Source organism: Neolamprologus multifasciatus, chromosome 15 (genome assembly GCF_963576455.1).
Source record: "Neolamprologus multifasciatus chromosome 15, fNeoMul1.2, whole genome shotgun sequence".
Classification (NCBI taxonomy): domain Eukaryota; kingdom Metazoa; phylum Chordata; class Actinopteri; order Cichliformes; family Cichlidae; genus Neolamprologus; species Neolamprologus multifasciatus.
Genome location: NC_140453.1, coordinates 23696367 through 23722482, shown reverse-complemented (window position 1 = coordinate 23722482; position 26116 = coordinate 23696367). Strand labels below are relative to the sequence as shown.

At 41.1% G+C, this 26116-nt stretch overlaps 1 protein-coding gene and 1 long non-coding RNA gene across 6 annotated transcripts in view; one reads left to right on the top strand and one right to left on the bottom strand.

The window, feature by feature from the left end:
- col12a1b (collagen, type XII, alpha 1b) overlaps positions 1–26116 on the bottom strand; it is a 169276-nt gene that overhangs the window by 46050 nt on the left and 97110 nt on the right. For all 4 annotated transcript variants that reach the window (XM_085134191.1, XM_085134192.1, XM_085134194.1 and 1 more), the window contains 15 exons: positions 25283–25422; positions 25031–25160; positions 22973–23112; positions 21324–21453; positions 20612–20751; positions 20086–20215; positions 16217–16359; positions 10941–11070; positions 9086–9228; positions 7311–7440; positions 5031–5150; positions 4735–4881; positions 3961–4077; positions 1562–1714; positions 321–395 (listed from right to left, as the gene is read on the bottom strand). In XM_085134191.1, the coding sequence (XP_084990317.1) occupies positions 321–395; positions 1562–1714; positions 3961–4077; positions 4735–4881; positions 5031–5150; positions 7311–7440; positions 9086–9228; positions 10941–11070; positions 16217–16359; positions 20086–20215; positions 20612–20751; positions 21324–21453; positions 22973–23112; positions 25031–25160; positions 25283–25422 (1968 nt within the window). The remainder of the gene's footprint in view (positions 1–320; positions 396–1561; positions 1715–3960; positions 4078–4734; positions 4882–5030; positions 5151–7310; positions 7441–9085; positions 9229–10940; positions 11071–16216; positions 16360–20085; positions 20216–20611; positions 20752–21323; positions 21454–22972; positions 23113–25030; positions 25161–25282; positions 25423–26116) is intronic.
- LOC146502134 (uncharacterized) lies at positions 4794–8999 on the top strand. Of its 2 annotated transcripts, none has more exons than XR_014869612.1 (3): positions 4794–4908; positions 5025–5185; positions 7438–8999. It is a non-coding gene; the product is annotated as an uncharacterized LOC146502134 (long non-coding RNA). The 2 variants fall into 2 exon arrangements; XR_014869611.1 differs by having other exon boundaries at positions 4828–4941.

The window sequence follows — 26116 nt, the reverse complement described above, 5'->3', positions numbered from 1 at the left end:
CCAAAAACAGGCTGGAGAGACATCCCATCTACCTGGAACACCACACTAAAAGGGTGTGCTGAAACTGAAGTTCCACTAATGGCCACTTGAGGTAGACTACAAAAGTCCTTAGAGTAAAGCAGAAAAAAAAACCACGTACACAACCTGAAAAATTTCGACCTCTATGATGTCTGTATGCAGGGTGAGTTTTTATAAAGATTTTGTCTTTCGGTACCAGACTAAAAAAAAAAAAAAAAATCACTCTCATCAACCAAAACACAAGAATGTATTTCAGATTCAGCTCGCCTTCAGTTGGATTATGGATGTCATTAGAGGCTTACCTGCCCATCCAGGGGGGATGGTGGGTGGAGCTGTTGGAGTAGGCGGGGTTGTTGGGTCTGGAGTTGGCTCCTGCACTGTGAGAGACAAACCAAAACAAAACAAAAAACCAAAAAGAACTGTTATCAACATATTTGTAATAAATACAGAATCGGCGTAAACACGGCGCGTGATGAAGTCATTGTTTTGGAGCCGCACTGCGAGATGATGCAATTTGGAGTTGGAATCGTGCTTCATGTCTCAGACAGCACGACTGCACTGTGAGCGGGCGTGTCGGAGCCACGCAGCTGTTACTACGATCGGGTTCTCTGTGGAAAGGTGGGCCGATCCACTCAGGACGTGTTTTTCCGATGCAGATGCTGTTGGTTTGTACTAAGGATACATGAAGGACAGATTAATTTAATTAATTAGTTTAAACTCATTTTGAGTTAAAACATCAATATAAAAAACTTGAGGCAGCTGAAGTGGACAATGTCACTCGCAGGACATTTGGACCACAAAGTATTTTATCACTATTTAAAGAACTGATAAAATTATATTTCCAGATCAAAAACCCTGATGCTTTAATTTAATTATTAAAGTACAGGAAGTTATTCTTGTTTGTCAAATTGCTCAATTCTTGCTCAAATTGACCCAAATTCAGGATGCGGTCTCATTCAATGAAAGAAAGGCAATTTTAAAAAATCAAGGCTTCAGATGTTCTGCCTGATTAAACTACACCTGTTTTCCGGCCCGAGACCACGCTGTCTTGAAGTTTATATATTTTGATTTTAAATTTGACTCGTTATCTCCAGTACATTGTTGTTCTCTTCTTTATGTTTGTTTCATGTGTTGTGTGTATGTGTGTGTTTGTGTATTCATATCTTTGTGGGGACCAATATCCTGGTCCCCACAAGTTTCAAGGCATTTTTGAGACTCAAAATGTGGATTTAGTGATAGGGTTACAATTCGGTTGTAGTTAGGTTTAGGCATTCATTTTTCATGGCCAGGGTAAGGGGCTAGATAAGCATTATGTCAAGTAGATGTCCCCACAAGATATAAATACCCGACCTCTCTTTTGATGGTTGTGCTCCTGCCACTGGTTTGATTCTCTGATTAAAATACTGCACTTTACGTTTTCACAGCAGTGAACCAGACCAGTCACATTTCAAACACACTCTTGTTTTTGTGCATTTATTAAGGGCAGAATTCTCTAGATTTTCTAGAGTTTTCCTCCTCACTGCAGAACTTTCTTAGTACTTACAGGTCCTCGCTTTGGTGCTGACTCCTGGGCCTTCCAGATTTGGCGTCTGAACGAAGACAGTGGCAGTGTACAGAGCATCGGGGGAGAGTCCGTCAAAGCAGTACTGAGGCAGGCCGGCGGGAATGGTGATTTCATGCTGTCCTTTACTGGATGCTACAGAGGAATCAAAAACTCATGTAAACACATCACAGTACAGTGGAGTGGTCTTAAATTAAATGATGGACTTTTCTGAACATGCTCAAAAGCTCCATCGAGGTTTAATAAGGTTCGACCTCCTGATCGGCTCATTTAGAGTTTATTTCCAGGTGCTGTGGGCTCAGTGTGATTGGTTCCTGTCAGAGGGAAACACTGACTCATGTTCTTCAGTCACAAGTTTTTTCGAGATGGCTGAATCATCATGCACTTGTAAAACACACCAGTGACTTTTACACAGTTTGGACCCTGAATCATGTTGAAATTTTCCTGTGAAGAAAACTAAGATTTTTACTCACTTCATACATCTCCTGAGTATGACAGCATTAATAATTATTACTAATGAGTCAAAGATTACTTCCCCAGGTGCTTATGTTTCTGGCTTGTAAATTAACACCAAAGCCTGCTGGATTGTGACGTTGGCACTCTCTGTGTCCGTTTCAGCCTCATGAGGGACAAAGGAGGTTTATTCTGCAGCATTTTCATGGTTCTAGTTCCATTTCAAACCATCTGTGTTTGTATTTGAAATCAATTCCATGTTAAAGACAGTCTGGTCCAATCACTTCACCAACACTTACAAATTAATATCCCTGTACATTTTAGTATACATGTTGGGTAGTCTACCACTTCTAATATTGCACCTCTTGTCCACTGACAGCTGGGATGGGCTCCAGCTAAGACCTTAAGACAGTGGGTGAGCATGTTCTCTGCTTATGCACACAAGCAGTGAGCCTCAGAGGACTGCAGAAAGTTTCCAAAAGAGGAAAAGTTTCTTTGAGCACGTCTTAACTATACCTGAAAGCCCTTGCAGGATTTATGACCTCACAGTCACTGACCAACCACACTTCATGACTGTTGTCTGTAGTTTAGTGGACTTTTTGTTGCTAAACAAAGAAAATAAAGATTACTTTACACACAGAGCACCCTGACCCTTCCAGTGAAATGTTTATCTCTCCGCTTGTCTCGGCTGCTGATAAATTGATAATAAGATTTTGTATTTACTCTCAGCGCTTCTGCGAGAGCAAACAAACAAAACGTGTTTATCGCACGGGCGTTTTGCTGTCCCGAATGCACTTCAAGTAAGTCGGATTCAACGCTCCCCGCAGCTCCGCTGCTGCAGATATCTTCAGAATATGCCCAGTAACATCAACAAGTTGTGATTGATCATGTAAATTATTTTGTGAAAACACGCACACCTCTCAGAGAGATCGACTCCAGAACGGTGGCCCTCTTTCATCAGGAGCAAAGATGCACTCAGGTCCGAGCTGAGAGTGCACTGGCAAAATAAAAGCCCTCAGACTTTTCAGCAGGATATCAGATAGCCTAGAGTCTGAACCGCATGTTCCTCTTCTCACCACGGATGTTAAAACATGGAGGCAGAAGACCCGTGCTCACCGTTTTTCCACCCACTCATCTTACCGCTGGCTCCGACCGCTGTTTGCATTTCCACTTGAGAACAAACAGGCGAATGATTTGTTGACTTGAGCGTCTGCTGCGTCTCACTGGGACGGCTCCTATGGTAGCGGTTAACCACCATCTGCCTCACGCTAACGGACCCGTGTTTGTTCTGGCAGCTCAAACGTCTAATGACTACCATAAAGATATTTAAACACGGATGCTCTATCTCCACGTGCGAGTATGAACCAGATGGACCTCGGACACTCCAAAGTCATTGAAAAGGATGTAATCTTTGCAAACAGAGATGGAGTTAAAGCTTGGTGGTCGGGCGCCTTCAGTCTTGGCCAAAACTTGCATCTTTTTTGATCAATATCCGAAAATAGGCAGCCTGAACTTAAACAGCCTCAGGGAGGAAATTACAAGAAAATGTTTGAGTCAAAACAGTCTTTGCAGCATCTGCAGAGATGATCTCATCTGCAGATATATTTTCAGACATCTGATGGGAGTCTCATTGCACACGTTACCACATGCATCAATTTAAATATGTCACTCTGAATCAGGATCACTGGCAGATAGAGCCACACCACAAGATTAATGCATCTGCAGAGAAATGAAATATCAGAAACTTCTGATGAAAATCACTGCAGGTTCTCTTCCGTGATCTATCCGAGGACATGTTACACAACCATGTGGTTTTGGATCATTTAGAGACTTACATAGAAATGGTCTAAGTGCTATTATTATTACATTACTATTATTACACACAAAAGCTGATTATGATATTTAAAAAGTGATGTGAGGTGACTTACGGTCTGCTGGGTTGAGTTTAATGCGGTAAGACGTGGCCGCTCTGTGTGGCGTCCACTTGATGCAGAACTTGTCGTGGCCGATGGCGTAGGTCTCAATGTTGGTTACGTTCAGGTAGACTGAAAAATAAAATCAGAGTTTAAGCACAGTGGAGGTTTAGGCTGTTCATATGTCGGACGATTCATGTTTTTTTAAGCTCTTTTAACAACTGATGAAAAATAGAGATTCTCTACGAAACAGGAACTTTTCAGCAAAACAAAAACAAACAAACAAGAGTACATCTGATAATCTGTTATCTGCACTGCCTGATGGAACCAGGTGAGTAACTTTAGGTAGCGAGAAACTTGACTGGTATTTCACTTCATGAGCCCATTTCTTTTCAGGGCTCCTGGTGTAGCTGTTTTGTTCCACACCTGAGAGTAATTACTGTCTCCGGCCCAAACAAATCATGCCAACTTAAAACAAAAAAACAAGAAACAAAAAAAAAAAACACCTGAGGCCAATATAACCAGAGTAAATAGTAAACAGGTGTGAACATGCCTTTAAGTCCAAATCTCAGTCAGCCAGAAACAAATCTGAGCAACTGAAAAGACATCAGATAAATCCTGGGATTCTCCCTGGTCTTAAGTTAAAGTGTCAGAAGTGACTGGACGTGAAAAATCAGGAAGGGTTAACGTGAGGACGCCAAGGTCCAGTGAGTTTTTTAACGAACAATTATGAGTGACATTTAAAATAAATCAGCAGTTTGTGCGTCTAATTACACTTCCTGTACATACGTGTCGTCCCCTGGCCAATGAGCGGCGCGCTCACGCCGCTGGTGTACTGTGCCAGCACTTTGACGTCATAGGTGGTTCCAGGCTGCAGGTTGGTCAGAGTGTAAGAGCTCACGTCTCCAACGAAGAAGTCGATGGGCTGGTTCATGCCTGGAAACAGAGAGCGGAGAATGAGAAGTGAGTGAGAAACTGAAGAGAAGTAAAAATCAGGTGACAGCTTTTAGGAACCAAGACATTATTCACAATGTGTGTGCAGAGAAACATGTTTGATTAACCGCAATGGTTTTGTTAAGGCTCACCTGCAGGGGTGTAGATCAGCCGGTATCCCTGGATGGGTGCAGTCACCGGGTCCCAGGCCACCCTGAAGCGCGTGTACCACTCATCTGAGATCCGAAGGTTTCTGGGACTCAACATGCCGACTTTGACACAGAGGAGGCATCGAATTTTAGACATGGTAAGCATCAACATGCAGGGCTAAAACACGATGCTAATGTTCAAGTACCAAAAAACTGCAGTTCCTCTATTGGCCACTTAGACTGGCTGCAAAAGTGACTCAGCCAGCTTAAACTCTCCAACTTTCCTGATGAGCCTTGAATCGCAAGCTTCAAGTCATATTTAATAAAACTTAAAGCTAATTTAGTAAATTATGGCCCCATAAAGTCAGAAAGGAGGTTTATTGTTTGGGTGGAGAGGGGAGAGCAGCAGGAGACTTTCTGGCTTTTTTAACTAAATCCACTGCAGCTTCATGTGCAACAAAACAGAAACAGAAGCACTAGTGAACTTCTAATTTGTAGTTTGCATTTGAATGACACAGAACTTTATTTTGGCTGTTTTTCTTTCCTTTAACTGAACCGTAAATATCAGCCGTCCACACACCGGGGAGCGTTTTACACCTACTGTGGCAAAATTGTCAGTGAGCTCAGAGTTTGGAAGCTGACACGCCGTCTTCTCGCTGCTGTTAAACGCTAGAACAACCCCCTAGCCTTTCATTAACTTGATACCTGTAGGTTGTTTAAAACCACAGAGCATTGTTAAAAAAAAAGGGGGGACATTTTCTCAGTAATAATAAAAATCAGCCTCTTCCTTTCTGGCGGTCAGGAATGAGCCGCCTTAAGTCAGGTTATAAAATTCATCCTATGTAATAGAGGTGTTTAGATTTGGGTCTTAGTCTTGTTGAAGAAACCAGTTGGTGGGTGTCCAGAATTGGATGGATGCCTGAAAGAGCCTCACACACACATTCTCATTTTGATATCTTAGTGAGGACATCCAATTGACATAATGCCTTCCCTAGCCGCTTAGCCTAACCCCCAACCATCAAAAATGAATGCCTAACCCTAACCCTCAGCCTAAACCTAACCATAAAATAAATGTAACCCTGACAATAAACCACATTTTGAGTCTCAAAAATTACTTTTGTCACTTTTGTCCTCACAAGTGACTGTTGGTCCCCACAGTAATGTTCCAATTTTTGGACCCCACAAAGATATTGAAACAGGTACAAACATACATACACACACACACTCTGAGTGTCTGCTGTTTGTATAACTAAGCCTACTGCTCGCCGATCGAGTGCTCTCCCCTTTAAGTCCAAACTCTTCACACTAACACATGCAGACCCTGATAACTGACGCGCACTTAATGTATTTATTTTCTCCGTTACTCCTCTAACTCACTCCTAAGTGCTACTGCGGTCGCTGCGTTTAAGCTCCTGGGTTCAATGCCTCAAAGCTGAACCACCACAAAAGTTGCTGAGGTGCTGGATTACATCCTAAATGTACTAGAATTGTTTGTAGCACAATGCTGGTGGAGCGGATTGTGAGGTTTACCTTCCACAGACGGTCAATATCTAAAAGTAGGAAATATAAAAAGGGGATTTTTTTTTGCTACTTTCTGATAGATGGTTGATAGACTTAATCAAACAAGATTTATTTCACGTTTGAATACAAGTAACGACAGAAAGTTTAAAAATTTATATCTAAGGAGAACTCTGTAAGACCAAAGATGGAAGCTGTCCACTCTCTGCCCGCAAAGAGCCAATCAGGGGCCGCCACAGAAAACATCTGAGCTAATCACTTCGTTTCGACACAGTAGACAAGCAGTAGGTATATCTACTTGTTACTGTAGAAGTGATACAGGTAGCTACATCTGCTCTGTTAATGAAACAGCCATGTTGTAAGGCTTCAGCATGTGTAGCAGACATACAGAATAACCTGCAGGAAAAAGATTTAAAAACTTTATTTTGGGTAAAACAAAAACGAAATATCGAGTTTTCTGTTTAAATCAAACTTGACTGTTGATTCTATACGTGGAGTTTTTACATACTGCTGGCTCTCATGGATCTCTCCTTTTTAATTTAGTTGGAAGCTTTTAAATAACTTGAAAGATGGCTGCTGAGGGGTAAAATTTGCCTTCTAGGAGTTTGAGAAAGCCTGTTGTTTACTACAATCGGCCCAGCTATGACGCCAAATGTGCAGAAACCCTGTGACAGCTGCAAGGGATTGTGTAATATCACAAGACAACCAGCATTTCTGAAAATCTGCCTTTGCTAGAAAACTAGAGGTCAAAGAGGTTTTTATTACTTGTACGTCCGTTCCCGTTGAGGGATCCTCCAGGCCCCTCGGCGTAGATGGCCTCCACAGTGATGTTGTATGGGGTGTCTGGGAGCAGATTCTGAAGCATGGCATTGTTTCTGTTTCCTAAAACCAGAGTCTGAAGATCCAAACGGCACAGAGTCAGAGATTTTCAGTAGCCGAAGAAGAAAAAGCATAAATCAGAAAGATTTACATCAAGAGCGTCCTGAGTTGCTTTTCTGTCTGCACATCTGCTGCACATGGTATATGTAATTGGTGAGCGGAGCTGACCCAGTGCTCCCAGTCACAGGAAAAGCTGCCACACCTGCTTTCCACAGAGTTCCTTCCACACACGTCTGCGCATGTATGATTTTGGAGATTTCTGCTTCCTTTTCTCTCTTATTCAGTTTTTGGGGAGTTTTCCTGTTTTCTAAATCAAAGATCTAAGAATAAAGGGTGTCATGCTATATACAGAGAAAGACTATAAACTGTGAAGTGAAGATGACTCAAACCACACATCCTCCTTGCAATAAAGTCAAATTCTCGATTAATTTACTTCCTATTTTTTATAGATTTTTATTTATTTATTTTTTGCTATCTTAACCAGTTTACTGAAGTGCACTGATTAAGGCCATAACCCCATCAGAAAGTTTTCAAGTGACAAGAAGAGTCCTTTTACCAGGATGGACTTCTTTTTGCAACCAAAGGAATCACCCCCTGCTGGCCAATATAAAGAATGCAGGCTGAAACAACTTCCTACAGCTATGCCCTTATATCTTTTATATACAGTCCATGTTCAGTGGTGAGTTTTGCTCCCTGTTTAAATAAAAGTAAAATAATAGAAAACCATTTGGATTCATCTGGAATTTGAATCAAGGACCCAAATATTAGTTTATATGAGAAACGGTCAATAAAATCAATTAATCAAAGTTAAATTTGGGTAAAGATTTTATTCCAAATTTTAGTGCTAATAAATTTGGTTTGTGCAGTAAGATAAAGAGAAGAGCCTGAAAAATACAAACACTGTTGGTGGTGCACAATTTTACATTTTAGCTTTAATATTTTAGAAGACTACTTCTCTAATAAACAGAAAATAACTTCTTCAGCCTTGTGAGGCAGAAAATTGCTTCTTGGTGGGATTATAGAATCTGTGTACCAACACGAACCTTCCACATTATTTACAGATGCTAAATTGATCATTTTGCATCAGTATAAATAATAGTCGTGAGCTCTTTGGTGAGTCCCAGTCTGGAGAACTCCTTTCATCTGCGTCCCTCTGCTGGAGTTAGCTGACTCACTCTGAGCAAGTGTTAGACTAACGAGCAGAAGGGAAGCACAGCTGGGCCGTCTCCGCTCTCCACCATCGTTCCAACTTATTATTCAGAACTATTAATAACGCTATTATGCCCCAAATTATACAGTTTGTTTAACTGAGCCTGTAATTAGTCTCTCTAATCTGTGATTTATATCCTGAATGAGGCAAGGGAATCCTGAGATGTGACTTCACCGCATAGTCCGAGGGGGACGTCACAGCGAGCTGTGAATGGCGAGGGTTTGCAGCCAGTTTATCCAAAACAAAACACATCACCACCTGAGATTAATCCCTCTTTATGGGTTAAACAGAGAGTAAGAAATACACTTGAGGTTAGTGGGTTTGATGCATTTCCTCCAAAATGACTTCACCAAAATGTCTCAGCCTCTGAGCCACTGTTACCAGTAACATGTTGATGTTATCTGAGATCATTTGGTATTGTGAACGTCAATGAGCTTGAAGTTTCACTTACAGACTCTGTGATGGGGTCTCCAGTCATGGGTGCATAGGTGATCTTGTACTGTCTTACGGGCCCTTCAGCGTGATCCCAGCCAATGGTCAGGGTGCTTGTGGTGGCGTCAAACACACGCATGTTCCTGGGACCAGCACGGGGTACTGCACCATATCAAACAGAAGCAGTGTAGGAGAATTTCTTTTAATGTATAAATAGAAATATATTTTTCTAATTCATGAATAAAAGATTATTTGATTTCTATAATGCTTTAAATCCTACTATAGCTACACTATATATATATATATATATATATATATATATATATATATATATATATATACACTCACTTAATCTCTATGACCATTTCTAGTTCTGAAGTTTTACTTTACTGCACCCAGAGTTGAATCCTCATTTACATATAATGGTGCCCACGAAGGCATTTAGTTATACTAGATTATTTCTCTTTAAGGGCCCCCTCCCTGAAAGCCCACTTTTTTCTATTTTTTCAGAATAAAGAAAGGAATAAATAAAATGACCAAGGGAAGAAAAAACATTTTAACTAAACTCGAGAATCAACACAATAACAGACCTGTGAAAAACTGAGTATGCCTCATGGTTCAGTAGTTTTTTTTACAGCAATAATGTAAAATATAATTTATCAGTACAGGCCCTTCCACACGAACTGGACCCATTAACATTGTTGAGGACTTCTGGCCCTCTTTTCTTTACAGCATTGATTCACTTCATTGACTTTTGTGAGCATTTGTTTATGCACATCTTTCTTTAAGGTCCCACCATAGCACTTTGATCAGGTTGAGGTCTAGACTCTACCTGGGCCATTTCTTTTCTTTTTTCAGTCATTTGTTTCCATGCTTGTGGTCATTGTGCAGTTTGGGTCGAGCATTAGCTGTGGGACAGATGGCCCGACAGACTGGGGTGAATTTGCTGGGACATCCACCCCTGATAGGACTGTGGCATTGAGTTAACACACCTGAATGCTCCAGACCTGCCAAAACTTCAGCTTTTATAGAGGTGCTCACACTTGCTGATGATCAATTATTCAAGTGCACTTAAATATCAGCATTTGACTTCTTATCCTCTATTATTCTATGGAGGTAGTGAGGGTGTACCTATGTTAGCTGGCTAATGCTAACATAGCTTCTGTAAAGTTGTCTGTTTCCCTCCAAATGCCATGGTTTGCTTTTAATATCTAAAAGACGAAGGAGACTAATAAACCTGAATGCATAGAATATCCCAGTTGCATGACTACTAAAATTAGAAAAACTAAATTTAAAGTTTTGCATATTAAACTTTGTCCATCTTTACTCTGCATCTCTAAGGTGCCAGTCATATCACTGACTTGTTTCCAGGTAATCCAAAAAGCTATAAAATGTTCACGCAGCTGTTTCTTCTTAGTACCACCTGCTTTTCCAGCCTTTTGTTTTTCCATCCCAACTTTTTTCAGATGTGTTGCTGCCATAAAAGTTCTAAATGAGCTAAAGATTTTTATGAAATTGTAAAATATCTCAATTTAAGCATCTGATATGTTTTCTATTATGGTTAAAATATGGGCTTACGAGATTTAAAAAAATTATCACATTCTGTCTTTATTTACATTTTGGGTTTTGTATAAAAGATATTAAATAATTAATTTTCCATACAAGGCTCATTTGTTCATTATAGTCGGAGTTTTACGATCATCACCAATGATATGATCCAATATTTGCTAAGAGGAGTGCAGTCAGCAACCCGAAATTTAAATCTGCTTGTACTTATTGTGTTTTGCATCACTGCATGCGACAGATGTAAACTATTGCGAGTAAGTCATGTGATTCTACACACCATCAGAATGTGACATTGTCATTGTGCTTACATGTTTTGCCATTGTCCTTCACCGCTGATCCCTCGCCGTCGGCGTACAGAGCGGTGACAGTGACGGAGTAGGGAGTATCCGGTATCAAGTTGTCCAGGAAGGCGTTGTTAATACTTCCTGAAACCAGGACCTTTTTGGAGAAGACGCGTGGGAGTCAAAATATATATTGATATAATCATCAACGAGGGTCTGCCTATTCAAATGAGCCTCTTCACGCATTACATACAGATCTGGCAGGAGTAATATACATAATGACCTCAGTGCTCATCTTGCATCCAGTGTTCGGCAAGGTTTCTTCTGCCAAAAGGTTCCTCAAACACTAACAAAGGCTTGGAAGGTGAAATGCTAAACAAACCATCGGTCAGTGGGAGATGTGTTCTAACAACACGAGTGACTGCAGACTGTCACTTGTCACTGGGATTATCACATCATCTATGCTCAGCTCTTTAGCCGGTTTGTGGGCCATAAAAGTCTCTGCCGTTACATCATGGGAAATATATCTTCTGCTTGGACTCGAGTTCACCCTCATCTTGGGACTGGTTTGGTTGCAGCAAATGTTTTGGGCCGAAAGGTTTTGGCATGTTGGACCATGAAATAGGTTTCACAGTGATGATGTAGTGGCTAAGATCCCACAACTGGAAGCACACACACACCTACACATGCACAACTGTTAGCTTGGGGTTAAAGCCCACCAGTAAACTCTAAAGTGAGGACAATGGATTGGACACGGTCCTTTTAAAACATTATAGTCATTTCCTGAAAGCAGTACTGCTCTCGAGGGCTGGGATGCACTTCATTGGCTGAAGTAAACCTGAATGATGAGGCCGAAGTATGCAGTTGTTCTGGGTAACTGATGGTCTTTTGAATGGGACACATTCATTGTTTTAAGAAAAAACTGAACAAGCCAGTGATACGGCATTTATAGATTTGTAAGTAATTCAAGACGAAGCCCATGAAAAGAAGTTTCCCAGGATGTCATTACTGATGCTTGAATTCTGATGTATGTATATAACTGCTAAAACCTAATAACAAAAACTTTTAAATGTTCTTTCACAATGCTAAGGTTGTTAATCCAGCTTTAAATTATTTTACTTTTATAGAGGCAGAGATTATTATTGATCCAGAGATCATAACATGTCACTGAAACTGAGCTCCTTATAGAGATGACAGGGGGAACAGGATGGCAGGCAAAAAAAAAGGTCCCAAATAAAAACGTATCTCAACTTTCATGTAAGCAACTGTAGATATTGCCAGTGGGAGTGAATTATACCATTTATAAAATATGATGAGGGAGATAATTACAGTACAGGGTTATCTCCCAATCATCAGCTACAAAGTGATGACCAATAACATCCTAGAGCAGGGGTAGGGAACGTTAGTCCTCGAGAGCCGTGGTCCTGCAGATGTCAGATCTCACCCTGGGTCACCACACCTGAATCAAATGAATAGTTCATCACCAGGCCTCTGGAGAACTTCAAGACATGTTGAGGAGCTAATTTAGCCATTTAAATCAGCTGTGTTGGATCAAGGACACATCTAAAACCTGCAGGACACTGGCTCTCGAGGCCTGGAGTTCCCTACCCCTGTCCTAGAGGATGTCTAAGGAAGGCATCTAGTGCACTTTCATAGGCAGTTGTGATCCCATTAATTTCTACAAACAGATTTATTCATATGAATATGCAGAATCTGTAGTCAAGGAACACGATTTTTGGTACCAAAAGCTTTTTGGTTTCCAATTTTGATGTACTGATTAACCTGTATGTGCAAGCTTTGGTAGCATGAAGCTAAACATTCTGTCTGGAGGGATGGGATTTGCAGGAATGCAATTCAGAAGCATGAACATCATCTGATTCCACTTTGTCAGGTTTTATTAGCTAGTCCTGTAATGGACTGGTGATCTGTCCAGAATGTACTCAAAGACAGCCAGGACAGACTCTAGCTACATGGATGAGTGCTTACCAAATGGATGGATGATTTATTATCATTTTTAAATGATGACCAGCAGACAGAAACTGAAATCTTGGCTTGGATACTTGCTGGCTAAACAGGGAGCTCTAAACAACCAGTTCGCCAAAGATCAAGTCAGCAAACTAGCCAATGGGTTCGCATATTGGGATCCCTAAAGGTAAATAGACGTGTTTCTTAGATTAATAGTGCTACAGCACATACCGATATTTTAAACAAACATGTGCTTCCAGTTAATTCCCAGTCAGGTGTAGGTGGCTGCTGTCATCCAGCACCTTCAAACTGAAGTGAGACCTTCTGTTATCACCTAACATCAGCGCTGGACCTTACTGATATTCTTCAATGTGAACAAACTGCAGCCATAGCACTGAAGTTTTGACCACAGCTTTAGATTTGTGCTTGGAGGACAAAAAAAATCACATCTGGAAATAACATTAAAGAATCCACATACATTTGATCTTATTTTTTTCGTTCTATAGAGCACTTGTTTAATGCAAACCACTGATGTTTAACCAGAATAAAATGTACTGTTAAAGAGCTCTGCTTCTCAGTTCTAATAATAATACTGATAACATACTCAGGGGCGCTTCAGCGCGTGAAATAACAAATCTGTGATGTAAAATTCGATAATTTAGACTGAATTAGTCACCAAGAGTTGTAAATCTTTGTACTTCTGAACTCATCTTTGTGTCTTCTTTCTGTGGCCAACTGTGGCCAAACCAACTTCCTCTCAGACCAAAACAAAATCAAAGTTAATTAAATGAAAGTACAACAACAGTGAAAATAGAAGGAAACAGAGACCACAGGGAATAATAAACTATACAACACTAACTTCACAGCATCTTCAAAGCTGATTCTAATCATCAAAACAGCCTTGTTAGATTACAGCCTTAAGGCCCCCAGGACCTCCGACCGTAGGAGCTGTTGGTGACGTCAGTCACAGATGTGTCCGGCATGCAGTGTTTCCAAACTTCAGCCACAGAGTTCAAACTTTTTGTGCGGAAATTAAGCTTCTTTTTTTCTCTCCCTGAGACCCAGACATTTGCACTGGTGCATTAAATCAGTGCTGATGGAGACGTATGAAAAGCCGACAAGTCATGATTTCCATATTTAAGAGCATTACCATAATTACTGCTGTGCAGACATCTGCGCAACATCACCACTTGGTGAAACAAATAGGAACGAGCGAAAGAGACCACTTGTTGTTTCCATGAAACAGACCGGCCCAATGAAAGCAACACTCCCGCTTTGATTTCACTTTTTTTTAAAAAAAAATCAGATGTAGAGAACACAGATAAAAATGACTTAACTACCAAAATTACAACAAACAAATACAATAAGTTTGGTTATTAAGTTCACATCCAATATACAGGAATAGTGTCCAGTTTAGAGAAAAGCCAGATGTATGGTGATGTGATGTGAAAGACATTTATTTGTACAAGCAGAAGTTAAGTCTTGTTTAGGGATTTCCATTCATGTCCTAAATAAATAACATTGAGTACCAAGCTAAAAATAACAACAAGGTCAAGAACCAGCCTTTATAGCCAAGTCAAGACTCTTAGGTCAAAAGACTTTCTGAAGAAAAATCCCTGAGTCAAAAACAACAAGGCCCGAGTAGAGACCCACAAGTCACAAGTAAAAGAACAAATCAGGGCCACTAAGATCCAACAACAAAACCAATCCAGAGCTAGGTCAGGAAAAAGGATAGAAAAGGGGGTCACGAGTCAAGTCAACAAGTCTCAAACCAGAGCTGAGCCAAGACTTCCTGGATCTTAAGGTGGGAACTAAGTGCGTTCTCACACCTATGGCTCATTTACTCTGGTTTGAATCAGTTGATGAGTTTATAAACTTGTAGTTTTTCCATATGGTTGGGTTTCTTTTTCACACGGAGAAAAATCCAAGTGAGGCTGAATGCATCACTACAACCCACGTGAGAAGTTCGGTCTGCTTATTGGCCAGATGTGTCTGGGCAGGAGCAACAAAAGCAAATACAGGAAGAAGGTGCTGTGTTGTGCACTAGTGGAGAATTTACGTTTTATTTCTTGACTAATTGCTAGCTGTACAGACCTCCGCGCATCTATATTTACCTCGCCATGTATCTACTGGAAGTTTTTTAGCTCAAACGTGGAACGTACACCTGGTAGTTTGTTTGGATTCAGGTCACGTTGAAACCATAAACTTACAGCTCTGGAGTTCATTTGGACCTGCGCTGAGACCCTTTGGAGGTTGTGGTCTTGGTTGTTTTGGACCACACCCAAGTGTGATTACCGTGTTCATATCTGCACAAATGAACCACACCAAGGGGGAAAACTAATCGAGTTTGACTAAACACTGCAGGTGTGCAAACAAAGAAAGTCAAGTAAGAACAGCAAAAATACAATAATACAAAAGTCGGATCAAGAATTCCCAAGTCCTTAGTTGACATCTAACACAAAGATATGCCAGCCCAAGTAAGATCACCAAGTCAAATGTCAAGAATGGCATTTTCCAGAAGAAGAAAGCCAAAGTGAAGTCAGAGACTTTGGGTTTGGTGTCCTAAACAAGCTATCAAATAAAACGGCATGTTCAGAAATCTGAATTAAAGACAAAAATCTCGAGAATATAGCTGATTTTCCATTGATGGAAAATGCAAATCACAAAATGATTGGATTATTACTTTATATTTACTTATATATCAAGAGAAAGAGCAAGAGAAAGTGCAAACCCACGTTGGTAAAGCCAAGTCTTTTTGTGACTGTGTCGTGTGCATACCTCTGCTAAAGTATAAATATACGCTGGATTTATAAAGGTTAATTATCTTTTATGTATTACATTCCCTTAAATTTTGGTTTTGAACTATTATTTGGAAAAAAACATGATCTGTAGAGATGTGTTGAATTCTGGGTAATCCTGATACTTCTTGTAATTTTATAAACTATTGATTAAAAAGAAAAATAGCTGACCGATTAGTTGATATGGAAGATAATGATTATCAGCCATAATCTCTCCTTTATCTAAAAACAAACAAAAAAAACCCAGGATAAGATCATTCATTTATTTTTTCAGTGTAATTCCACTTATCTCAGGAATTTCCTGGAGGCACATCATATCTAACAAGAGCTGACCTGCAGCTTTTGGAATGTGATGACTTAAATTGGGAAAAAATATTATCCAACCTCACTCTTTTATGACTGTTAAATCACACAAGAGGTTGTTATTTTTGTGTCTTCACATTCTTCACTTCTCATGACCAGACAGAGAGATTTTCCTCCCCTCAAGGAGAATTCTGCTTCTAATGACAGTTTGTGTTTTAACTGCAGAAAGCTACTCACCGACTCAGATGGGCTTGCACCGGTCAGGGGGGCGTAAGCCACCCGGTACTGCTGAACCTGGCCCGTGGCTGGCTCCCAGCGCACATTCAGGGTGTTGGGGGTGGGATTGTACACCTTGATATTCCTGGGTGGCATGCGTGGAACTGCAAACGGGAGAGAGGTGAAGAGAACGTGAAGTTAGGAACGAGGGAGAGGTGTTAGTTTTCCTCACTTAGCAACACAACATCAAAACTAAAGGTTTGTTCCAAGTACATCTTACTTTATTGCCTAAAACTGACGGGACAACTACTGGATTTAGAAGAGATTACATTCCTTTAAATGTGAGTGTCAGTAAGTGAAGAGCGGAACAGAACAGGGAGGATTGGATCCTTGGTTTAAGTTTAGAGTTAAAAAGCAATAAACTTTTTCAAAACATTCTTCAAGCAGCTCAGAAATGCAGTGAACTTCAAATTATTGTATTCTGTTAGAAGTGCAAATGAAACATACTCATCTATATTCACTTCTTTTCAACAGGCAGATGTTATAGTTTGGGCTTTGGTCTCTGAGTTTCATCTTTATGTTTCTTGTAGTTTTTTTTTTTTTATGTCCCAGGTACGTTAGTATCTTTCCTTTTCCATTGTCTCAAGTGGCTTTAAAACCCAGTTGGAACTTTTTACTCTTATTTTGCAAACTGAAACTAATAAGCAGAAAACTCTAGTCCCAGCCCCCTCAATACTGCCTTTTTCTGTTGTAGGTAGGTGTGAAGCGGAAAATCACACTACGCTGTGCAGAAATGTACTTTATGCCTTTATTTAAATGTAAGTAGTAAATCTGGATTATTGTTTTTGTGAATTACTGTGTATGTAAACAGCAACAGATTTGTAATTTCCTCCATATTTATCAAAAACAGGCTGCATGTAATGGCCAACTTGATTCCGTTTAACTGCAAACTGATAGCACACTGATGGCCGATGCAGATGTCCGCTCCTCCATGAGTCTGTTTCTGACAGAGGTTTTTTCTTCCCACTGTTGCCTCATAGGCAGTCATCTGATTGTTGGGCTTTCTCTCTATTATTGCAGGGTGTTTACCTTACAATGTAAAGCACTCTTAGGTGATTGTTGTTGTGATTTAGTGCTATATAAATAAAACTGAACTGAACCGATGAGGTTGAAGTGGTTGAACAAAGTGGTTGAAGACCTGGTGCCTGCCTTTGAAGCAACCGCTTCAAAGGCAACGAGCTCATAGTTCATTGGACACAATCACAATAATTTTGGTTGGGCTGTGGTCTCCAACCAACTTTAGGATTAGCAAACTGAAAAATGATCAGTTGAAGTCAAAGTTACGTTTAAAGTGTTTTCCGACTAGAAACTGAAACCCTTCATTGGGCTTTCAGACCTGCTGGTTTACGGCTAACTTTAGCGGTTAGTCTGTTTGTGTTATTGTGTGATTGTGGTGTTCTAACTAAACTAAAATAAACATGTCACAAAGGGCTGTAAGACTACAACTTATGTGGTGAAATGCTCCGAAGCGTAGCCTTTACATAATCAAACAAGATAATAACAATTGCATCGTTTAAGTTATTTGAATCATTTCTAAATTCTGTTAATCGTGTTTTAATTTGTGTTTATTTTTAGAATGTGATTTACTTTGTTGGTAGAACTGGTTCAATACAACAAAAAATGTATTTTATGAAGAAAGAATCTGTAATCCAAGAATTAATATCATTGTGAAACTACGGGATTGAAATGAAATGCTGAGTGCAGCACAAATCTGCAGGACAGTCAGTTTACAATGTCTGTGTAGAGAGAGAAGTAGCACAGATTTGGGTTTATGCAAAAGCCTCTTTTAAACCAAACCAGATGTGTGTATCCCCCAGTATCTTGAGCTCTAGCCAGTAAAAGGAAAACTAGATGCCTCCTCCTCGATAAGGTAAAAACCTCCAGAGTGAAACCTTCACAGTCATTGTTTTCTGTAAAGTCTGTCATCCAGGGACAAAATTACTCTGTCCTTCAGAGAGATTATGTAATCTGTAACATTTAATTTGCTGTTTCTGTCCAGACCAAATGTGACAAATTTCTCCAGGGAGCAAAACAGTAAAACTGGGCCAAGACTGGTAATAAAACTTCATTAATGTCACTCTCGGGCTCATATTCTCTGATAGTGACTCACTCTGAGGTCCGATGTGTCACTGCTGCTGCTGTGATAGAGAGGTGGTGTCATGTTCCAGCACGCAGATGCTACTGGTTCACTTATTGCAGCAGCCAGCATGTCTGTATAAAGTGCTTGTAAATGATCGGAGGACTTAAACAACCCTTACAAACTGTCACATTTTTAGTCCTTGCTGTCTCATATTTCAGCTTTAACAAACAAAAAAAGTCCAACCGGGTATTTGTGGATCGGTTTCTGGGAATTCAACCCGTGAAACAAAAGGAGCGTCGCCTACCTGAACCTGAGTCACCAACTTCTGCCTGCCACAACCAGTATGTGTGTGTGACAGCTAACCATAATAACCCAACTGTGGAGGGATGGTAAGGGAAAAAAATTCCAAGATTTCAACACGACACCATTTCTAAGCAATGAAACGGCAAATAAAACACCATGTACACCAAAAAGGAGGAAGGGTTGTGCAAACCCCCCCCCCACCCCCCCCCCCCCCCCACCCCACCCCCACAAAACTATCCTGACAGGACAGAAAATATTCCAGTTTGGCTGCTGGACTCGTCTGTGGAATTGTTTCCATGCCTCACTCCAGTGGCATCACATGTCAAAACCCCAGGATGCATTTCTGCTGACAGAGCGTGGCATGCCGTGTGGGCAGAAACAAACCCAAGGAACCCAACAGGACATCAAACCACAGAGATGCAGACAAACCAGCAGTTCTGCAAATGCTTGGAGGACTGAGTCTGGGAGGACAGATTCTTCAAACTGTAGTTTTAGAGTTGTTTTCTTCATTGCTATCAATCACTTTCTTCAGCTTCTCTTATGCTCCATCCAATCCTCCAGAGGTGTGTGTGTGTGTGGGGGGGGGGGGGGGGGGGATTTAAAGGTTCTGGCAAATTCTGCAGATTGCAGTACCTTTTCCACAAAGGTTTACCTGGAAGATAGGGTTTCTCTATAAAGTAAAATAGTGTATCTGGTGTCAAACTTTAAAAAGAAGCTGTAATTTGTGTCCAGAGTTGAGGGGGTTCATGTGCACTAAACCTGTGTCTTGGTTGCATTAGAGTGGAGACATAATAAGATGATGATATTATCCTTTATTTATCTCAGCAAAGGCATGAATGTTCTGTTTCTACTTAAGGTTTACTGACAACTCTCCATTAAAACCACGACCTCTGGCCTTTGTTTGCTGCTGGTGATGGATTCAGTCTTGCTCAAGCGAAGCTCAGACTTCATCGCTTGTGCAGATTCCCAACAGGTCAAAGTTACACCTTCAAAGCTCGACTCATTGGCTTCTGACCTGCGGCTCAGATCAGTTTTCCGCGATCAGTTTAAAAACCAACATTCGCTGATGCTGACATTTTTTAAGCAACTTTTTTTCCTCTTCAAGGAAGAGTGTTTCTTCATCCAGACCATTAAGATACCGACAGCAGTTATAAAGTGCCCCTACTGTGCTCATTTACAGCCTCATAATTATTAGTATTTAGTTACAAAAATGTGCAGCAGCACCTGTTTAAAATCATTCTGGAACATTTATATTTTCTCTCGTCTCTTCCAGGCCGCCCCAAAAAGTCCTAAAGCCTGCTCTGACTGACATGTCTGTCAAACGGCAACATCTGGAGCTGCAGCACTGCCACTTTGAATGACATCTGTTCTGTTTCTTAGTAGTTTGTGATGTTTACTGCAGATAATTCAAAAACCTGATCACAGGCAGGGCGTTCTAACGACTTACGTGTCTTTCCCTTGTCTGACTGCCGGAGACCTTCTCCTTCAGGGTAAACTGGGACCACGGTCACAGTGTAGGGAGTGTCTGATAGCAGGTTCCTTAGGATGGTGTTGGTTGTGCCGCCGGACACCTGCTCCTGTTCGTACACAGAAACACGGCTGTCAGTCAAAAGAAAGCAGAAGTGGCGGATCTGAGGAGGATCATTCTGGCACTGATTCTGCAGTAATCATCCACAGAAACAGGAAAATTAGACTTTGGTGAAAAACTAGCTGGACCCCTTGTACAGAACATGCAGAGTGATGAGAAACATGACACTGGTTGAATCAGAAACAGCATTAAAAGCAAATGCCGAAGTGTAGGTGGGCTGCAAGGCAGCTTGCAGATATGTGCAGCAACTTTGGGCAAGTTAAAGCAGATTAAACAATTCCTGATATGCAGAAAAAGGTATCTGATGAGCTGATGTGAATCTGCGTGAATGCCCAGTTTTCCTTTGTGACACATGACAGGACAGGAAGTCAGTGTGATCTCTAACCATGTCCTCGGCCCCTCCGGACGCGGGCACGTAGAAGATGCGGTACTGCCGGACGTTGCCCTCCGCCGGTTCCCAGCGCACCTTCAGGGAGCTGGTGGTGGGATCAGTGACCTGGAGGTTCTTCACTCCGCCGAGAGCCTCTGTGAGCACAACATGATGGTTACATTTCAGACCAGTTTCCTCGAGTGTCAAATGTCACAGAGAAGCAACATCTGCTGAGTTTCATATACCTCTTTAGCTAAACCTCCTGCAACTGTCATGTTGGTTCTTGATATATTAAAGCTAAGTGTTCTCCTCTGGCCAGTATATCTACTCTTACAGAGTGGTTTTGGTTTGGGATGTTTGCCTTCTCTAAACTAAACTTCTGGTGTTCAAAACACCCAAAAAAAACGTTTTTTCAGAAATCATTATCCAGTTATTTAAAAAAAAATCTAAAACCTATCTGTGAAAGGTTTTATAAAGGAACTACTTTCTTTCTTTCATCTTTATCCACCTCCCAAAAAGGTGTGCAGCCAGCTTACATTACAGCGCACCTTTAAGGTTTGCATCCTGTCATGAGCATGAGGCTCTTTTTATGGATAGATTCATAATTTCTACTGCAAAATATAGTTGGTGAGTGTAGTTTTGTGGAAAAAAGTAACTCCTGTATCAAGTCTGTGGATTTTTGAGTCGCAGCCTCGTGAATCCCAGAAAGAGAATTTGATGCACTCACTGGTCTTTCCGTTCTCCGATGCTCGTTTTCCCTCCGTGTCGAGGTAAATGGGAACCAGTGTCACTTTGTACTCAGTATCTGGACGCAGCTCTCTCAGCACTGTGTTGGTCGTAATCCCAGACACCTGAGTCTGTGAAGGGAAAATTAATAAGCAAATATCAGCCACGGACGGGTGACTTTAATGGTATTTATTTATCTCACTGGCTGGGGGTGAGAAAATGATCTTACTAAACTTATTAAACCAATACTTCTGGGACTGAAGCAGCTTTTAAAAGAGATTTTTCCCACAAACCAGCCACATACGTTGGCATCTTTGGAAAGTTTGCAGTCCGTGGCTCCAAGCAAGGCACTTATATTTTTAGGTGCTTTGGACCACAATTCTCAAAATTATACTGTTTTTACTTCGGTTTTTTTTTTTCAACCAATGTCCATCATTTACTGCCATAGATTTCTAAATACAAAAGAACCCCCACTCTCATGAGGGCTGCTCATGAAATCCAGAATGAATAGGGCCATACGGCGCTGCTCCAGCTAAAAATCTCTTTGCATGGGGTAAAAGTTTTTCTTTAAACAATCTTCATGTTGTTATTTATTTATTTATTTATTTTATAGATTTAGTTCCACATTGAGACTTCCATGAGCTATTTCACGACAGCTGCTGTTTGGAATTTCTGTGACGGTGAAACCAGAAACTAAAGGACATTCAGTGTCTCCTCATGGTTGACTGCTTCTGAATGGTGCAGGGAGTCCCTCACAAAAACAAAGGAGCGATCTGTGTTATTCTGAAGTATAACTTCATCATCTCAGATTTTGAATCGAGGCAAGGATTAAGCCCTCTCCTCTTGTCTGTGTTTGGCTGTTTCAGCTGTAACTCAGCTTCCTGGTCATCTCACTAACAGATGTTTGGGGCCAGTCATTGTCTCCATTTCTGGTTTTAGACACTTCTTCTTCACATGGGTGCCTTTGAACATTTTTAATAGTCAGGTTTCTTATTTATTTTTATCCTCTTTGGCCACCTCACTCCGAGATGAAGAGGTCAGCACAGCTGGATTAACAGGAAGTGCACAGGCTCCCTGATGATCAGCTCTTCTCTGTCTCCACTTACTCATTTGTTTAAATTTTCCCAGAACTCTTGAAATCACACGTAGCGTGAGAATGAAACTAGCATCATTTATTCTAATACTGTAAAAAAACAACAAAAAAAACCAAACAGAAACATGCACTTCGATGGTTTTACGGGTTTGGATAAACTAACTTGAACTCTGTTTGCTCAAGTCAGCTTGTCGCAGTCTCTCATTCTCTGCTAATGTTCTAGGCATCAACTCGCAAACAAAGACGCTATAAAACTATGGAAGAATTAAGTGATTAGCGGCACATAAAATATCCTGTGGCATTTTAATTTGTGCTCCCAGTGAGAATTCTGATTGTGTTTTTTGTGTCATGAAAGGAAGATGCTATAAGGCTTTGATGCACTCGTGTGCTCCCGAGAAGAGTCTGAACTCAGCTGAATTTAGTCAAATTTGATTCATCTTTCATCATAGCAGGTTTGACATTCATAACAGAAATAATTTAAAAACCCACAGCTGCTAACATTTATGAAAACCTGACCTGCCTTCTTTGATGGGATTATGAGGTCAGTAAAAGCTTACCATGCTCTCCGGTCCTCCAGCAGCGGGGACGTAGATGATCTGGTACTGTCTGACGTCGCCCTCGGCCGGGTCCCAGCGGACCCTCAGTGAGTTGACGGTGGGGTCGGTCACCTGGAGATTCTTCACTCCACCCAGAGGCTCTGAAACAGACGGGACACATCACAGCCTGACACGATGCGGGCGGGTGGAGTTCACCTCATCAGGACGGACCAGATGTTCCAAAGCCGGGGAGGCTGTCAGTCACAGAGGAGTCTTCTTTCCTTCCTGTGCCTGTCTAAACTTTCTGGTATTCCGTAAACAAACCCTATTAAACTGTTTTTTAGACATTAAAGAATTCCTCCAATAAAAAAAAAGTTTAAATAACTGCTGCAAATAACCCTTAGCATTTGTTTTATCCTGCAGGGTGCTCCAGGTGGATGCATGTGCCACATCAGGAGTGTCCAGATGTGTCAGACTCAGGGAAGTTGCCTAAACTTTCTGGCATTCATTTGCAAGCCACAAGCGTTCATATAAACAGGGACTATTTTCTTGCTGTCTGGCTGAAAACATCAGACCTTTTTCTCATGATTTGACTGCAAACCTTACATTGCTGGCAGGTTTTCCACACAGCTGGTAAAATGATGGTTTAAAAAAAGGACATTATTGGAAAGAACACTTAAATAAAAGCACTTTTAGTTGGTGGTGTTTGCTATGAGTCAGCTTACTCTTCATGACTCTGGCTGTAAGTGTTCTGGTAATGCAGGACAGATAGAAAATCGAAGGAAGTACCTCAAGCTTATCTGTAAAGACTTTCTGCTAGAAAGCGTCAATCAAGTTTTCTATTGTTTTTAAAGAGCAAAAAGAGCAAAAACAGCCTCAATCTCACGGTGAGGCCAACACCATTTATGTGTGGTCAAAACATCAACCTCTACTGATATCAGAAGAAAAGATTTTTAACAGAAGACAAAATAAACTTCTGAGAAATGCAGAAGGTGGTGATCGCATATTTGACAAAACTGTCATCCGTCTTCACTGCCTGTGATTCATTTGGTCTTACTGTGTAGTGAAAAGTGTGGTAAACCCACAAAAACAGAGGAAAAACTCATATATGATGATGGGAAACCCAGTGTGTCAGTCCAAAGACACGACACAGGCGATGTAGTGGGGATGTTACTTATGGAGAGATGGGCAGCAGTAGCATATTGTTTTACTTTTCATTCATTTTCTGTTTTTTTCTGTCTCTGTAAAAATGACCTCCTCTGTGTCTGTGAGTGTTTCTGTCATGTGCTGTGCTGTAATAAAAATAAAGTTCAAATACAGACAAAGATCCTGTAAATAAATAAGTCTTGCAAACAATAGCACGAAAAGAATCAATTTAATAGATGCAATAAAACACGCGTTCTTTGGAGAGGGCTCTTGAACGCACCATCAGGGACAGATTATCAAAGCAGTCCAAACTAATAACTGCATAACCGCCGCTGGATGGTGAATATGAAAACATGTGGGATCGCTGGGGAAATACTCAGAAAGGGCGGGGCCTAAGTGGAAATGGCTAATAAAAAAAAACTGCCTTTTGATGCTCATGCCATCAACGGTTGCCCAGGTGGACAGGCCAAAATCTTCCTACGGTGGAATAAACGTCTGTAAGTGTGTTTTATGTTGATGTAGTGGTTCCATGTTGGTGCAAAGAAATGTCATGTGATTTCCTCTGCAATCGAATTTCCCCACATCTGTCTAAAACGACAGAAATCCTGAAACGTCTATAAAAATTGGATGTAGTGACATCACCCATTGGTTGTTAAGTCCTGTTCAGAAGCCTCGAGGTCATCATTTCCTCCAGGTCTGCCTGCAAACACTGCTAACATTGAGGATTTAAAATGCCAGGACTAAAACCTCCAGGTAATGCCATCTTTTACACAGTCTGTGGTTTAAGAAAATCCCACTGTTCCTTTTTGGTCCTGTCTGTCTGTCTGAAACAAGATTTGGTCATCTGACTCTTTATGGAGCAACACACACATGCCTCCAGGAATCTAAAAAAATGCTGCTCCCCTTTGTGAAAACCCTGAGTGATCCACTCACTTGTCTTTCCCTTCTCCTCCTGCCTTATGCCCTCCACGTCTGGGTAGACTGGAACGACCGCCACCTTGTACGCGGTGTCGGGGTCCAGGTTCCTCAGGATGGTGGTGGTGGTGCCACCAGACACCTCCTCCTGTTCAACAAAGTGCCAAAGCCTTCATTAGCAGATTACCTGATTACTGTTACTTTTACTGGGTAACTGAACCAAGATAAGACCCTGAAATTGGTCCATAAAACAGTTTGTTTGTTTTGTACCATGCGTTCTTCTCCTCCTGGTTGGGGCGTGTAGAAGACCTTGTAGGTCCGGACGTTGCCCACTGCTGGATCCCAGCGCACTGTCAAAGTGTTGATGGTCGGGTCGATCACCTTCAAGTTCTTTACTCCACCCAAAGGATCTGAGAAGGAGGAAAAGGCACTTAGCGCTTACATGGTATATAAAATATCCCTGAATATTTCCTACCTGCACCCAGCCCTAGGGACTCATGAAATATTCTTAGATTTAAACTCGAAATGTCTTTAGATTATTCCCAACACCAAATCAAGTTCATGCTTGATTCAGGAAAGATGCTGAGCAAGAAAAACGCTGTTTAACTCTGAGAACTGTGATTTCTATAAAGGGTCATTAGGACTCCAGCTATGTCTGATTTAAATTAGCTGGATTGTACCTTCAGTGTGGCCTCCTTTTGCATCTCTAGACACTGGTGCTATTCATAAATCACTGCCTGACTCTGATGTCCAGGTTCACTGCTGTCGTTGAGAGCATTACAAAGACCCAGAAACCTAACAGCAGCCTTTCAGGCCACAGCGTCCGAGCCTGAAGACGGTGCATGCGCTCAAGATTTAGCATTAGTCGTTTCTGAACATTCCCCTTCCATTAAATTCAGGTAATGCTGCCATGAAGGGAAAATCAGGTTAATGTAAATGCAATGACTGCTGCTTTTTAATGGTGGAATTTAACACAGGCTATGTCGGTGATAAATCTGATATAAGTCTGTGATTTGTATGTGATATATGTGTGTGTGTGATATATCGGGTTTAGTCTTCAACGCTGGCACAAAAAGAAAAGGCCCACTTGGGTTTAACAGCCTG